This window comes from Schistocerca piceifrons, chromosome 10, assembly GCF_021461385.2.
Source record: "Schistocerca piceifrons isolate TAMUIC-IGC-003096 chromosome 10, iqSchPice1.1, whole genome shotgun sequence".
Classification (NCBI taxonomy): domain Eukaryota; kingdom Metazoa; phylum Arthropoda; class Insecta; order Orthoptera; family Acrididae; genus Schistocerca; species Schistocerca piceifrons.
The window spans coordinates 76089837-76105848 of record NC_060147.1 but is presented as its reverse complement, the minus strand read 5'-3'; the positions used below and the strand labels follow the sequence as shown (position 1 = coordinate 76105848).

The following is a 16012-nucleotide window of genomic DNA, read 5'->3' as shown; positions in this document are numbered from 1 at the left end:
CGCTCAGCCACGTGACGAATTAATTCCGGCCGTTAGTCACCGCGCGACTGGCAGAGAGACAGCTGCCGGCGAGGGAGGAGGTGAGGCGGCCTGCATATTTGTGGGTTTCGCGCGCCTGAAGATGCCGCCGTTCGAGCCTGCCGAAACGTCTGGTCCTGAACGGCCGGCGTCAGTGAGGAAAATGGCTTTATTTCAGTCTCTTATACACATCGATTGGTCGTTAAACATAAAATTCAAGAATTTATTTTCTGTTTTCTTCCGTGCGTAGTGTCGACCTCTTGGGTTGAGTGGTCAGCGCGGCTTTGGCCATGTGAGAGATCCAGATTCGATTTCTGGGGACTTCCAGTGACTTTTCCTTGCTGGAAGGTCGTGAAACAGGATGCTTACAGAATCGTCATGCTGACTGATTACCTATGTGAGTAGCGTCATAAGTTCTGCTAATCCGACAACGGCTGGGAGAGTGGTGTGCTGTCCATCAGCCCATCCATACCGATTCTCGATGACACCATTGCCTGTGGATGACGTGGCGGTCGGTCGGGACAAACTGACTGGTCTATGGGCGGAACGACGTGCTCCGTTTTCCCGTGTCCAAGCCCTGCAAGACTTTAGAATGGACAAAATCTAGCCTGGACTGTTGTTACGGGGTAAGAGCGTTTTATTGAGTATTTATGGGGCGTATGTTGAAGTATGTTACAAACAAACTCTGTAGGAAAATATTACAAAATGGCAACACGCATTAGTTTTCCCGAGGCGTATAGAATTTTAGTCGATCTGCAGAACGCACTGTTCCTGGTTAAAAAAAAAAGAATCTGTGTAATTGCTATTGAAGCAAGTAGGAGATTTTGGAAATATTGTTTTTTGTGTAATCGACGATGTTTGAATAAATACGGTTGAATTTTCACCAAAAAGGGACAGTCATTTGTTAATAAATTTTGATTAAATTAACTATTCGAAAATCCCTTATGTCTTTCAATTTGAAATTTTATTTCAAAGCTGTGTCTAAATTTTCAAATAAAAAGATTGAATATTGTGATAGTTATGCTGCGTGCCGTTTTGAAAAATCATATTCCGAGAGACATCCGTCTGAAGTATTGAAATGCGTTATAAACACGAGGAAATGAAAAAAAAACTCTACTTCTAGAAAGCTCTTACCATTAATCTGCTATCTCAGAACCGACCTGCCGTACTCTTGCCGCTGCGATCAAAATCACATTCACTAGTCCTCCATAGCAAGACTGAAATATCGGCCGTGACATTTCCATGGACGCACGAAATTCCATTTAGCCCTACTCCAAGCATGATACTACTAGAATGATTCAACGGTTGATTTCATATGCGTTCCGTATAAACTTACCACTTCTTGTAACAGCTTCTGGCCAGTTTGGACCAGAAAGCGTAAGCCTCAAGGCATCAACAAAAGCAACCCTAGGATAATGGAATGTAGTCGAATTAAGTCGGGTGATGCTGAGGGAATTAGATTAGGAAATGAGACACTTAAAGTAGTGAAGGAGTTCTGCTATTTGGGGAGCAAAATAACTGATGATGGTCGAAGTAGAGAGGATGTAAAATGTAGACTGGCAATTGCAAGGACAGCGTTTCTGAAGAAGAGAAATTTGTTAACATCGAGTATTGATTTAAGTGTTAGGAAGTCGTTTCTGAAAGTATTTGTATGGAGTGTAGCCATGTATGGAACTGAAACGTGGACGATAAATGGTTTGGACAAGAAGAGAATAGAAGCTTTCGAAATGTGGTGTTACAGAAGGATGCTGAAGATTAGATGGGTAGATCACATAACTAATGAGGAGGTATTGAACAGAATTGGGGAGAAGAGGAGTTTGTGGCACAACTTGACTAGAAGAAGGGATAGATTGGTAGGACGTGTTCTGAGGCATCAAGGGATCACCAATTTAGTACTGGAGGGCAGCGTGGAGGTTAAAAATCGTAGAGGGAGACCAAGAGATGAATACACTAAGCAGATTCAGAAGGATGTAGGTTGCAGTAGGTACTGGGAGATGAAGAACCTTGCACAGGATCGAGTAGCATGGAGAGCTGCATCAAACCAGTCTCAGGACTGAAGACCGCAACAACAGACAACAACAAGCCTCAAGGACTTCGTCCTTGCAATGTGACACCTGCATTGCATGTTTTACATTTCACGTATAGAGATCCACCACTGTACTGCTACACTATTGATGACAGACAGCTGGAGACAGCGCCTGCCGTAAAATATCTAGACGTAACTATCCAGAGCGACCGTAAGTGGAATGACCATGTAAAACACATAGTGGGGAAAAGCCGATACCAGACTCAGATTCATAGAAAGAACGTCAAGGAATTGTAACTCATACACGAAAGAAGTGGCTTATAAGGCGCTTGTTCGCCCGATTCTTGAGTATTGTTCATCTGTCTGGGATCCCTATCATGTAGGACTGATAGAGGAGATAGAGAAGATCCAAAGAAGAGCGGCGCGTTTCGTCACGGGATCGTTTAGCTGGCGAGAGAGCGTTACGGAGGTGCAGAACAGACTCCACTGGCAGACGTTACAAGAGAGGCGTTGTGCATCACGATTTACTATGGAAACTTTGGGACAGCACTTTTCAGGAGGAGTGGGACAACATATTACTTCCCCCCCCCCCCCCCCCCCGCCCCACATACTTCTCGCGTAATGAACTTGTGGACAAAATTCGAGAAATTAGAGCCAATACAGAGGCTTACCGACAATCATTCTTCCCACCCACTATTCGCGAGTGGAACAGGATTGGAAGGATCAGATAGTGTTACCAAAAGTACCCTCCACCACACACCATTAGGTGGCTTGCAGAGTATGATGTAGATGTAGAAAACGGCAAGAAAATTTATAATCCCATAGCTCAATCCGTAATTCTTATCAAAATATTGGTCACTGTTTTGCAGTATCGTAGCAGATGTACCGACTCCTTCCGAACTGCTCTCAGCCAAATATCCATTCTTTGGACGCTTTGATGACATACAACTTCGACACCGCGTTGGATACGATGTTTCCGTACCTCATCTACTCGAGTGCTCTTCTTAGGACTATCACTCATTCTTACGTGAAAGCACTATATGCTATAAAATCACAAATAAACTATCACAAGTCAATACTGCCCACAAAAATCAAGGTTCAAAACGAATGAATTTAATGTCCAGTCGGCAACGAGGTCATTAGAGACGGAGCAGAAGCTCGGATTTGGGAAATGTGGCGACGGAAATCGACTGCTCCATTTCAAAGGAACCATCCCGGCATTTGCGTGAAACGATTTAGGAAAAGCACTGAAAACCTAAATCAGGATGGCCGGACGGGAGTCTGAACCGTCGGCCTCCCGAAAGCGTGCTAACCACTGTTCCACTTCACTCGGTCTAACTAGAGGAGGTAGACCGTTTAGGGTCATCGGAGCTGATAGAAGAAGCGTTCGGAAATCTGTAGAACAGTTTTTTTTTTCAAGGATTCCAATTTTTGCCTCTTATTTTAGAAGATTCAAAGTGTCTTTTAAGTCAATACAAAATAGATTTTCAGAAAATTCTAAGTTGATGTTACCCCTAAGTGTATTTACTCGCTATGACCGCGTTTTCGGCCTCTTATGCCGTTCCCCAGTGACAGCTGAGGCTATGAAGTGCGCCAATATCGGCCGCTGTGGCCGAGCGGCTCTAGGCGCTTCAGTCTGGAACCGCGCGACCGTTACGGTCGCAGGTTCGAATCCTGCCTCGGGCATGGATGTGTGTGGTGTCCTTAGGTCAGGTAGGTTTAAGTAGTACTAAGTTCTAGGGGACTGATAACCTCAGAAATTAAGTCGAATAGTGCTCAGAACCATTTGAACCATTTTTTTGAAGAGCGGCAATGCATCATTCTCGTGTGATTCGTGTTCAAATATTTCCTTAGCATATCGAGACAGGAGTCTTATCTTGTCAAATGTCACAACTGATGGAAAAAATTACGTGTGCAGATGTAATGGATTGTATAGTAATTATTACGTGATGGACTACACTCGTTTGTTCAGGTTATGTCGGTATCCTAGCTACAAACGAAAAGGATGAGTAGAGGACAATGTTACCCTCAAATAATGCTGGTAAACATACGCCAGGAAACCAACAGTTTCCCCGATATGTCGCATACACAAGTGGACTCTCACCCAACGTTAAAACACTTTATAAGGCCTCGGTTCGGATTATGTTCTTAATGGCAAAAGGATGAGTATATGGCACATCCAACATGGTGCCCCTGCAAAGTTTCACGTAGCTGTTTGGAAATATGTAACACGAATTTTCGACAAGTTTTGTCGGTCGTGGCTCGCCATCACCATGGCCTCTCAAGTCTCTCTACTTGAACCAGTTGGATTTTTTTTTGTTTTTTGTTTTTTTTTGGTACGGGAATGTTCAAAGCCTTTGGTGTATTCCAGCCCTGTTGGCAGTGTCAATGCGTCCCTGGTACGCACAGTGATCGGCTGTTAATGCATGCCGTACACGAATGCAATATTTTACGTGTAGGGCATCGAATGAGAAGACTGGCTGCGGCATTAACGGTGGCCATGTGGCACACTTGTGGCAAAGTGTTTGTCCTCAAGTGCATATCTAAGGTTATACGGTGTTTCCATCGAGTCGTCTGAGGTGACCTTAAAATGGTAACAGTTTTGCAGAAGGTGTTTGTAATTTTATGTCTTATTGTTACTTTTGTTATTATTATTATCATGACGATTTGAAAATTACAATATAGACTTGCAATGGGAAAAGTATATCGCGGTTTAATTCACTTAAAAATTTTATCTACTCATCGAGAAAAGCAGACACCGTTATTTTCCGCTGTCAACAGCAATCGTGTTGGGGTTCATATTACCTACCTGGAAGCACACTTGACACGATTACTGTTGTCCTATAGATAAGACTAAAGACTAAAACGCATTTTTGCATTTGTTTCAGGTTCTTCCTCACTGCATCTCCGCTGTTAACTTCCGGAAACAGCGGTGCCGACATGCAGCGGACATCCGTGAGTCCCGGAGACAACATTGGCGCTGAGGAGATCCCAGTGGTCTGCCCCTGCATCCAGTTCAGCCCAACAGTGTTCGACTGCTCCCAACACCTTCTGGAGACTAGACCAGATGACGTCACGGAGCCGTACGAGGGAATGACACCGTCACAGTACCTGGGAGACGAGGACATCGACGCCACCACTGCACCCCCTCCAGATCAAGCCCTCTCCCATAGAGAGGATCTGAGTCCAAGCGAAGTGTCGCCGAGGACGCATCTTGGTCAGCACAATTCTCGCCTGGCAACCACGCCATCTCGACAACATGATAATGGAATGGGACCATTTACCAATCAAGCTTTTCCAGGAAAGAGAACCACCAGGAGCTTACGTATCCCAGAATTGACCGGAGGCGACCCTCCAAGTATTGCTGTCTATAGACTTGGAGATTCACAGCCTGACAGTAATAAAAATTTGATGGAAGGAATACCTAGTATTTACAAATCAATGGGACACCCACGAATTGATAAAATGCCCACAGATTTGAAGACTGTAGCTTCCAAATTCTTCGAGAGAATAGTGAAAGGCACTGATTCGACATTCGATATCCTTAGGCGACTATCACTGCAGTTCATTACTGCTAACAGAGGTCGGCCGGCATCAAATTTTGGCCTCCAGCAGAGGGGTGAAGCCACTCTGCAACTGGCAGGAAATAAAGAAACTTCAGTAACTGGTGGTGATCTAAGAGAGATTCCTGTTTCAGATCTGAATCATCGAAGAAATACGAGGTACCTATTACCTGTATTGGCAACCACTGTAACCAGACAACATGAAACTGGAGTAAGTACATCTGTCAACCAAGCTAGTCCTCAAAGGAGAGCTATCAGAAGCTTAAATATCCCACAGGTGACGAGAGGTGACCCTCATATCCTTGGCGTCTATAGACGTGGTAGTTCACAATCCAGCAGTATAGAATCATTGAGTGCTGGAATTGCTGGCAATAAGAGCGATTTCTTCAAACCAGTTGAAGTTCGCCGAGACGAGAAAATACAGACAGATCTGAAGACTGTAGCCTCCACATTCATCGAGAGAATAGTGGAAGACACTCACTCTACATTCGAAGTCCTCAGAAGACTCGCGCTCCAGTTCATTACTGGTAAGAGAGGCCGCCCAGCAGCAACCTCGAGCATCAAGAAAAGTGCTGAGAGCACGTCTCAGTTGCCAGAGGAAGAACATACTGTAACTGGTAGTGCACTCAAAGACGTCTCCGTTTCAGATCTGAATCACCATAGAAATTCAAGAAACATCCCCGCAGTACATCAAACACTGGTTGATACTTTGGCAGAAACTTTTATGCACACTCAGAACATCAGTAGATCTTTGCATCTGAAAGAGAGACCACTGGATGGCAAAGATCCTGCTGCAGATAACAAAGAGAATTATAAAAGAACCTCTCACCATCTAGTCAACCTAGGCCACTCATTAGATAGTAAGGGCACCAACAATAGAGTCTCTGAGAGGGGAAGTCAGTTCGAGATATCCAGAAAATTGATATCAGACGGCAATAAACTGAGGAGCAGTAAACAGCAGAAATCAAATTCACCTCCACATCTAGCCATCGACCCTAAAGTTTTCCCAGGAGCTGTGATTCCAGGTTGTGTTCCTGACAACGTCGAAACGCTGTACATGGGAGCAACGAAACTGGGACACATAACGAACCTCACCTTCAGCTACTTGACGAAGTTGGTATTTCTCAGCCTCAATGACAGCGGTGTTGTATCTGTCTCGAAAGACACTTTCCGCAGTAACAACGATTTGCAAGAACTCATCCTCGACTGGAACCACATCAGCACTCTTCATGAGCACACACTCCAAAACAACCCAAAGCTCAGAGTCTTCTCAGCATTGATGACTAGGCTCACTACCGTAGACGGCAGATTCTTCGACCACTGTCCACTGCTGGAGACTGTAGCTATTTCCAACAACTTGGAGAACATTCCTCCAACACTCTTCAGACACAGTCCTCTACTGAAACACGTCGATCTCCATTTTAACTGGCTGACAGACATCCCCGAAAACGTATTTTTCTGGAGTCCTCATCTCGAGTGGGTCGATCTGAGCTACAACTCTCTTGCAGAGCTGCCCGAGAGTCTATTCTTCAACTCTGGACAACTACGGTCAGTGAACCTGAGTCACAACCGTGTATGGTCCCTTCCAGAAGAAACGTTCTCTATGACCCCACTGTTGGAAGTACTCAAACTGGACGTCAACGAACTGTCAGTCCTGCCTCCAAAGACGCTGGCCAAGTTACCAGCCTTGAAAGAGCTGACCCTACGAGGGAATCACCTGTCGCACTTGCACGAGGAAACCTTCTCGGCCAATCGCGAGTTGAGAGTCGTTGACCTCAGCTACAACAACATCGAGTCCCTCCCTGACGGCATTTTTCACAATCTGCTGGATCTCCGTCAGCTCCAACTAACAGGAAATCTTTTGACAACTCTTGGATCAGCAACATTTGTGAACAACGGAAAACTTGTGAAACTGAACTTGGATATCAATCGTATCCCCAGTCTCCCACAGAGAGTATTTGATTTTACTCCTGAACTGAAGTCGCTACACTTGGAAAGTAACGAGATTTCCTTTATTGACGTAGATACTTTCGAGAAGACAGCCAAACTGCAGGAACTGGACATTAGTACGAACAAATTAAGTAATCTCACCGAGGTACTGTTCGCTGTAGACGGATGCCACAACATTAAAACACTTAGCTTGCTAAACAATCCGTGGACTTGTGAGTGCGGAAACGGCCAATATATTGAAATTCTGCGCAAATTTAAAACAGAATCTTTGTACTGTGTGAGCGCTATTGGACTCATGTATGACGATTTCGAGGAATTCTTGAAAGAACCAGAGTGTACAGGAGCTCTAGAGAAAGAGAACGAAGAAAGACGATTAATGAAAAGAGACTGAAAATGTCAGTTAATTTTAAGTATTTTCAGCCATAATGGCTATGTTGGTGAACTGTGACTGTGTGGGAAAATTATTTATTTCAAGTTTCTGCTGCCGGTCACTTTTTATTTTATGCTTAATCTAACACAGTGCAACGCGTTTCGAACATGTTTTGTTCATCTTCAAGCGTTTGTACATACATATGTATGTATGTATGTGTGTACATATGCATGTATGTACATATGTATGTATGTACATATGTGTGTACATATGTATGTATGTAAATATGTATGTATATACATAAGTATGTATGTACAAACCCTTGAAGATGAACAGAACATGTTCTAACTGCGTTGCATTATGTTAGATTAAGCATAAAATAAAACGTGACTGTTAGCAGAAACTTGAAATAAATAAATAGTTAGTTTTATTGATAATAAAGAATTATGAAATAGTAATGCTAAGATGTCTTGGTTATTGCTTACTCATTAATAAAATTATGTATATTAAGTATGAGTGGTATCTGACTTTCTTAACTGAAAATAATTATAACAGTCTCGGACCTACAACTATTGTCCATCAGTATGGTTTTAGATCTGAAGATGATCGTGTGATGATCGAAACCACTCACCTTTCAAATAAATATGCCATGCGATGTAGGCTGTTGTAATTATTTTCAAAGATTATAGTTTAGTCGCTGATATCTCCAAATAGATTTTCAAAAGTTCGTAATTGAAGCTTGGAGAAGAAATGATATTCTATAATCAGAACTAATTCTGTACTCCTGTATGTGTACTAAGACGTTTCCGCAATAAAGTTCATTAGACAAGCCAATATTTTGCTGCTCTGTTTGCCAGCTTTGTAATAACAAATTCAAAACCTGATCAAAAGTATCCGGATGCTTGTTAGTGGATATTAATGTGGGGTGTGTCCACCCTATTACTTTATGATTAGTTGACCTCTGGTGGGAACACTTTATAACACTATCACTGCACCGTTTTGCTATGTCAGCATATAGATAATACTCGATTTTGGTGTTTGCATGCAGTATAATGTTACCCTCTGGGAGGATTTTTTCAGATTTAACCCTGAAATGCCTAAAGGATTTTGCTTATCAAACTTGAAATTAAAGTTACGTAAAACAGAGAAAGTGTCAGGTCCAATTTAGATAATGTTTTAACTAATCAAATTTACTCAAATGAAAGAAAAAAAATTCCGTCGCCAGCCTAATGAGGCATAGAAATGTGAAACAATTCTTTTATAAAAGGGAAAATAGTTTTGGTGGAAAAACACCACCTATACTCCTTTCTTACGAAAGTGCAATGAACCCTATCACAAGCAGTGGATAAAAGCAGTTATTGTAAGATATTCAAGTATTCACAAACATAAATGACACTTTAACACTCATCAACAGTAAATACTTCGCCAAACCTGAGTTATTTCATCATCATAGCAATTGCAATTCATTACTAAACTAGAAAGGGACATGGGCCCAGTCTTACTTCATCAGATACTTTCTGCACAGCACAAATGTAATCATAATGCAGTTGCATTAAGATTCACACATTCCTTAGTAAGCAATGTTGTAACTGTTTTTGTGAATGAGGGCACTCATGGTAGCTTTACCTTCAGTAATACAAACAGTAAGTAGGGGGCTCCCAATCTGATATTACACTTTTTATTGCACAATGTGCACAAACCTCAACATAAACTTCAAAAGCAGTGAGTATATTCATTAACCAAGTAACTTCATGCATTTTGAACAACTTACAATGGGGGCCCTTAATCTTGACTGCTATTATAAAGTAACCACACACGTTTCAGAAGCAATTTAAAATCAGTAAACTTTGGTAACACTCTTCCATAAATTTGGTTTTCTCAACAGTTAATGCAGCACATATTTTTTTACCAGTTATTGTATTTCAAATCTACCTTTGAGAACATTTACTTTAACTAATCTCAACATGACTTGTTAACTGTTCGTCATCAGCACAATCATTTACTTTTATAGCCAGAATTTAAGTTAGTAATCTTTAAAACCACAAAACTTTAAACTGAAGAAATTCAATTACTAGGGGGCGGGAGGATTTCATGAAAGCAACACTTACTTCCTCCCTCAACTTCAACAAAATCAGCAGTAATTTTAGGCAACTTTTTGCACTCAGTTTAAAGCAAAAGTAATCAAGTTTTTGATTATCAGTTCTCATACTCGGGGCCCTCGAAAATCATTGCTCAAAAGGAGAGGATCCTAAGATGTATTATGATAGGAAACAATTCAAGGTAGGTACACGAATTTACTATGAGTTACCTTATATTTGCACATAATAAATGTGCTGATCCAACACTTTACAAAAGTTAGACTTCTCCTCTCTGCTTAAGTGATTGCGCAATGTTGGTGGCGAGTACACGACGACAGGTGGACTTTCCGTTGGAAGTGATATGCTGTGTTATTTTCTTCTTGACGACGATCATCAGATTTTATGATATTTTCCAGCAACGGAGTAATGTATTAGAGCCATTCATCCACCCGAGGCTTTCCCATAATACCTCCAAGCACTGAAAGCCTCACTCGGCACCTGCACAAAGCACCTTCCAGTTACTATCCTTTGCACCAACCACATTTTGCGAGCGCTAACTCACTTTCGTTTCAGAGGGGAAGCACGCTAAGTTTTCATTTATACAATTCAAAAGTCCTAAGTGTGATTCAGCATATACATAGTCGTATATTCATACCTTCTACTAAATCCTTTCATTTACACATATTAGTAAATCAACAAAAAATACATATAAAGTCATCCTCCTCCAAATGATGAAAAGTGTTCTAACGGGAAGAGAAAACATAGTGCATACCTTTCTACATCTTTACAGCATATGAAAGATTACATACCGAAGAAAACGTACATTATACAAAGCATAATTAATCAGAAACAAAATTGGCGTCGAAATACGCATTTCAGAGTGCCAATTTCTATCCCTCTATGTTTAGCAGCCGCAATTAGCGCCCTAATTCACTGCAAATTCTTCGAACAATGGGCAGTGAGTTACTCTCCTTTGCAGTATCGTGATAAATCTGATCAGTCAAGAAAAGATTATCACAACATCATCAGGATGTCATGTGAGAAATAAGCAGTTTGAAATAAGTAAATATTTTTAAGCAATAGTTTCCCTGTAGTCGCTTGAGAACAGTTGCGTAGCGGAAAAAGTGCGATTCCAGAATACATGGTGTATTAATTTTTATGCTACAAGTAAAATGTTTCCCGAAAAAGTACTTCAGTAACTTTGCTTCGTTTATACACAGTACCTTCTTTCAGCAGCGCAGCAGATAATTGACCATTCAGTTCTCTGGCTTCCTTTAGTGAGACGAAGATATTGACATGAGTGTTTCATGACACGGCGAAAAAGTCTGCCATAAGGCATCCACGACAAGGAACTCCGGCAGTGAATCTCAACAATGCATCACATATAAGCTTCACAAGAGGAGTGCTGTAACAGGAGCTGAACATGTATGTCATACGTGGTGTTTTTTTTTTTCATTACTTTCTTGTTTTATATGTACCACCTCAGATAGCCTCCGCTTCCGATACATACTACATCCCTCACGCGCACACTAGCACTGATAAGTGAAATACCTTATTTACACTTGTCGCAAACATACAGCTGACATCACGATGTGCTCCCATCATTGTCATGGGATGCCACTCCAAACTCTAGTTCATTCCGGGACACGTAACAAAAATGGTTCAAATGGCTCTGAGCCCTATGGGACTTACCTTCTGAGGTCATTAGTCCCCTAGAACTTAGAACTACTTAAACCTAACTAACCTAAGGACATCACACACATCCATGCCCGAGGCAGGATTCGAATCTGCGACCGTAGCGGTCGCGCAGTTCCAGACTGAAGCGCCTAGAACCGTATGGCCACCCCGGCCGGCACTAAAGTATGTGTAACACTGTCCATTCTGTCTATTTGCGCGTAACGTGCGGATAGGAATGAGAGGACAGATAAGTCCACACCTCAACAGGTTTTTGTTTGGGGACGTATCATTATAGGAAGTTTTGTTCTGGTTTTGACCATGAGTACCTCCTGTAGGGGTACGTGACACTTGTTCCTAAACACCCTCTACCTATCATGTGTTTCGGTGGAGGAGTGCAGTACATACTTCGCGTTTCACAAAAGAAGCAACGATGGTATTCGTGGGAGACTGAGACAGTTTGCCATTCAGAGCCGTTTCAGCTAAATCGTGTCAGAAGGCGACGGTGCATAGCGCTGCACACAACTCCGATTTCCCTCTCGCTCGGCTGGCACGCCGTTTCCAGGGAACAGCTATCCATTGGGTAACGCCGGCGCGTTGCTATGGCAACGATTGCTACGGTGCATTCCGGCAGTCTGTGACGTCAGCGGCGACGTGCAAACATCCCTAAGCGGTACTGGGTCCTGCCCCACCAGTTGCAAAGGACAGTGCGTGCCTGTGCGTGAGTCTCGACATTTGAGTGGTAGCTCCTGGGCGAGCGTGCAGTGGCAGCGTTTCTCATTCCCTAAGAGGCGTCTTCGGCATTTCATTCTGGCTCCGTCTACTAGCCGGGCGACAGGTTTTCCGCTGCATTTTCAAACGGAACGTCTGGCTTCATCAGTGCAAGATGTAAGTAATCCGTTTTTCACTGTTGCTGAAGCTCGAGTCGTATAAAAAAATATAAATATGAAATATAGAAAAAAGTATAAACATGAATATAAAATATAAAAATATATAAATATGAAATATAGAAATAAATCATAAACATGAATATAAAATGTAAACACAAATAAATAACACAAAATAAAAAATAAAAAATACAAATACAAAACTATAGACAAAACAAAAAAACAACGTAAAATATAAAAAATTAATATCAATAAAAATTAAATTTCCTTGTGTCGTCTATATTTGACGTCGGTTAGGAAACGGCGACTATTTGCGGAAAAAAATGTTCAAATGTGTGTGAAATCTTAAGGGACTTAACTGCTAAGGTCATCAGTCCCTAAGGTTACACACTACTTAACCCAAATTATCCTAAGGACAAACACTCACATCCAAGCCCGAGGGAGGACTCGAACCTCCGCCGGGACCAGCCGCACAGTCCATGACTGCAGCGTATTTGCGGAAGTAAAATACAATTTTAATGTATGTAATTTAGCCTTCAGCAGTATAATACCATTTAGCCACACACAGGTTGAAAGATAAATTCAAATAATTATCTGTCAGTAACTTTTTATTTACGCCCACAAAGCGTTTCTAGTTCTTAAACGCTCGTCTTCTGCTGGATCAGTGGATTATATTACTTTTTTTTTGTTTTTTTTTTTTGGACGTAGCCAGTTTTGAGTTCGATTTCGCTAGAAGTAAGTTACAGTCTACATGTCTACATGTACATCTACAACTACATGGTTACTCTGCAATTCACACTTAAGTACCTGGCAGAGGGTTCATCGAACCATTTTCACACTACTTCTCTACCATTCCACTCTCGAATGGCGCGTGGGAAAAAGGGACTCCTAAATCTTTCCGTTCGAACTCTAATTTCTCTTATTTTATTATGATGATCATTTCTCCCTACGTAGGTGGGTGTCAACAAAATATTTTCGCGTTCGGAAGAGAAAGTTGGTGATCGAAATTTCGTAAATAGATCTCTCTGCAAATAAAACCGCCTTTGTTTCAGTGACTGCCACAGCAACTCGCGTATCATATCAGTGACATTCTCACCCCTATTGCGCCATAACAAGAAATGAGCTGCCCTTCTTCGCACTTTTTCGATGTCCTCCGTCAATCCTACCTGGTAAGGATCCCACACAGCGCAGCAATATTCCAGCAGAGGACGGCCAAGTGTAATGTAGGCTGTCTCTTTAGTGGGTTTGTTGCAAGTGTTCTGCCAACAAAGCGCAGTCTTTGTTTCGCCTTCCCCACACTATTATCTGTGTGGTCTTTCCAATGTAAGTTGCTCGTAATTGTAATTCCTAGGGATTCAGTCCAACTGACAGTCCTTAGATTTGTGCAATTTATCGTACGCCCAGAATTTATCGAGTTTCTTATAGTATCCATGTGGATGACCTCGCACTTTTCTTTATTTAGTGCCAACTACCACTTTTCGTACCGTACAGAAATTCTCTCTAGATCATTTTGTAGTTGGAATTGATCGTCAGATGATTTTACTAGACGGTAAATTACGTCGTCATCTGCAAACGATCTAAGGGGGCTGCTCATGTTGTCACCTACATCATTCATGTAAATCAGGAACAGCAGAGGGCCTATGACACTTCCTTGCAGAACACCAGATATCATTTCTGTTCTACTCGATGATTTACCGTCTATCACTACGAACTGTGACCTCTCTGAGAGGAAATCACGAATCCAGTCCCACAACTGAGATGATACTCCATATGCACGCAATTTGATTAACAGTCGCTTGTGAGGAACGGTATCAAAAGCCTTCTGGAAGTCTAGGAATACGGAATCGATCTGAGATCCCTTGTCGACAGCACTTGTTTACGCAGTATGGCATAGGGAATACTCATTTTGTTGTTCAAATGGCTCTGAGCGCTATGGGATTTAACATCTGAGGGCATCAGCCCCCTAGACTTAGAAACTACTTAAACCTAACTAACGTAAGGATATCACACACATCCATATCCGACGCAGGATTCGAACCTGCGACCGTAGCAGGCGCGCGAATACTCATTTTACTTAAAAACTAAGCTACTAAGGATATGCTACAGCATAAAGAACCATTATTTTCGTCATAAATATACATTTTCATCCTTACACGTCACACTAACACAAAACAAAACAGATTAACGACAACATCGATAATAATCTAATAAGATCTCACAAACTAGGCAAACGCTACAGACTGTACCATTATGAAGAACCTGACATTTTTATTCACGATGGGAAACATGTGCAGAACACGGGCAATGACAAAGGTGAAGCAGCGGCAATGAACTCTTTTAGATGCTCTAAAGTATAGTAACTTTTGCTGCCGTCTGTTGTCGAGTGACCGACCTAAATCATACAACTCGGCAAATGACCAAACCGGAAAACTGTATAAATATGCTGAAATGTAGGTTTGGAAGTTTTATACTTTTCATATTTTTTTTTGTTTTTTGTCTTTTTTTTGTATTTGGAATGACGATATTCTTTGACGGAAAAATTGTAAAGAGTCAAACACTGTCTTGTATATTATTTATGTATATCTTTGATTCGCAGTGTAAACTAGTAACGGATGTTCGATGACTTAGAAGCTACTCTGTCTCTTCATCTGTACTCTGACAGTTTGTCTCGTTTATACGTCCTTGTGAGTCATCTGAAGAAGAAAAAAGAAAATGTAATGAGCGTATGGCACTGCTGGTCGGGATGCCCCCATTCGGGAAAGTTCGGCCGCCGAGTGCAAATCGTATTTCAGTCGACGCCACATTGGGCGACTTGCGTGCCGGTGATGAGGATGAAATGATGATGAGGACAACACAATACCCCGTCCACGAGCGGAAAAAATCCCCCAACCCGTCTGGAAAGCGAAGCCGGGCTCGCTGCCTGAGAGCAAGCACGTAACCATCCAGCTAAGCATGAGGACATCTAAAAAAGAAAATGTATGTTTACGACAAACCTCATGGTTCTTGCCACAGGAACGTATTGTAAGTAGCTTAATCACTGTTTAATGTTGATAATCCCAGTGGAACATTCCGTTTGCAGAGCAATGAATCTCAAAACAGACATGTAGCTACATCGAGCGAAAAAAAAAAAAAACTGTACAGTAATACACTGATGAGGCTGTTAAGTCCTCGAAAAGCGATATGGCGGAAAATGGTTTGACACGGATAACTGTTTTAATTTTTGTTTTATTAAATACACTTCTGGGCATTAAAATTGCTACACGAAGAATAAATACAGATGATAAACGGGTATTCATTGGACAAATATATTATACTAGAACTGCATGTGATTACATTTTCACGCAATTTGGGTGCTTAGGTCTTGAGAAGTCAGTACCCAGAACAACCACCTCTGGCCGTAATAACGGCCTTGATACGCCCGGCCATTGAGTCAAACAGAGCTTGGA

General features: G+C 41.8%; 1 protein-coding gene across 1 annotated transcript in view; it reads left to right on the top strand.

The window, feature by feature from the left end:
• The first annotated feature begins 7982 nt into the window (after positions 1–7982).
• LOC124718704 (leucine-rich repeat-containing protein 15-like) overlaps positions 7983–16012 on the top strand; it is a 43266-nt gene continuing 35236 nt past the window's right edge. The window contains exon 1 of the mRNA XM_047244325.1: positions 7983–7990. Coding sequence (XP_047100281.1) covers positions 7983–7990 — 8 coding nt within the window. The remainder of the gene's footprint in view (positions 7991–16012) is intronic.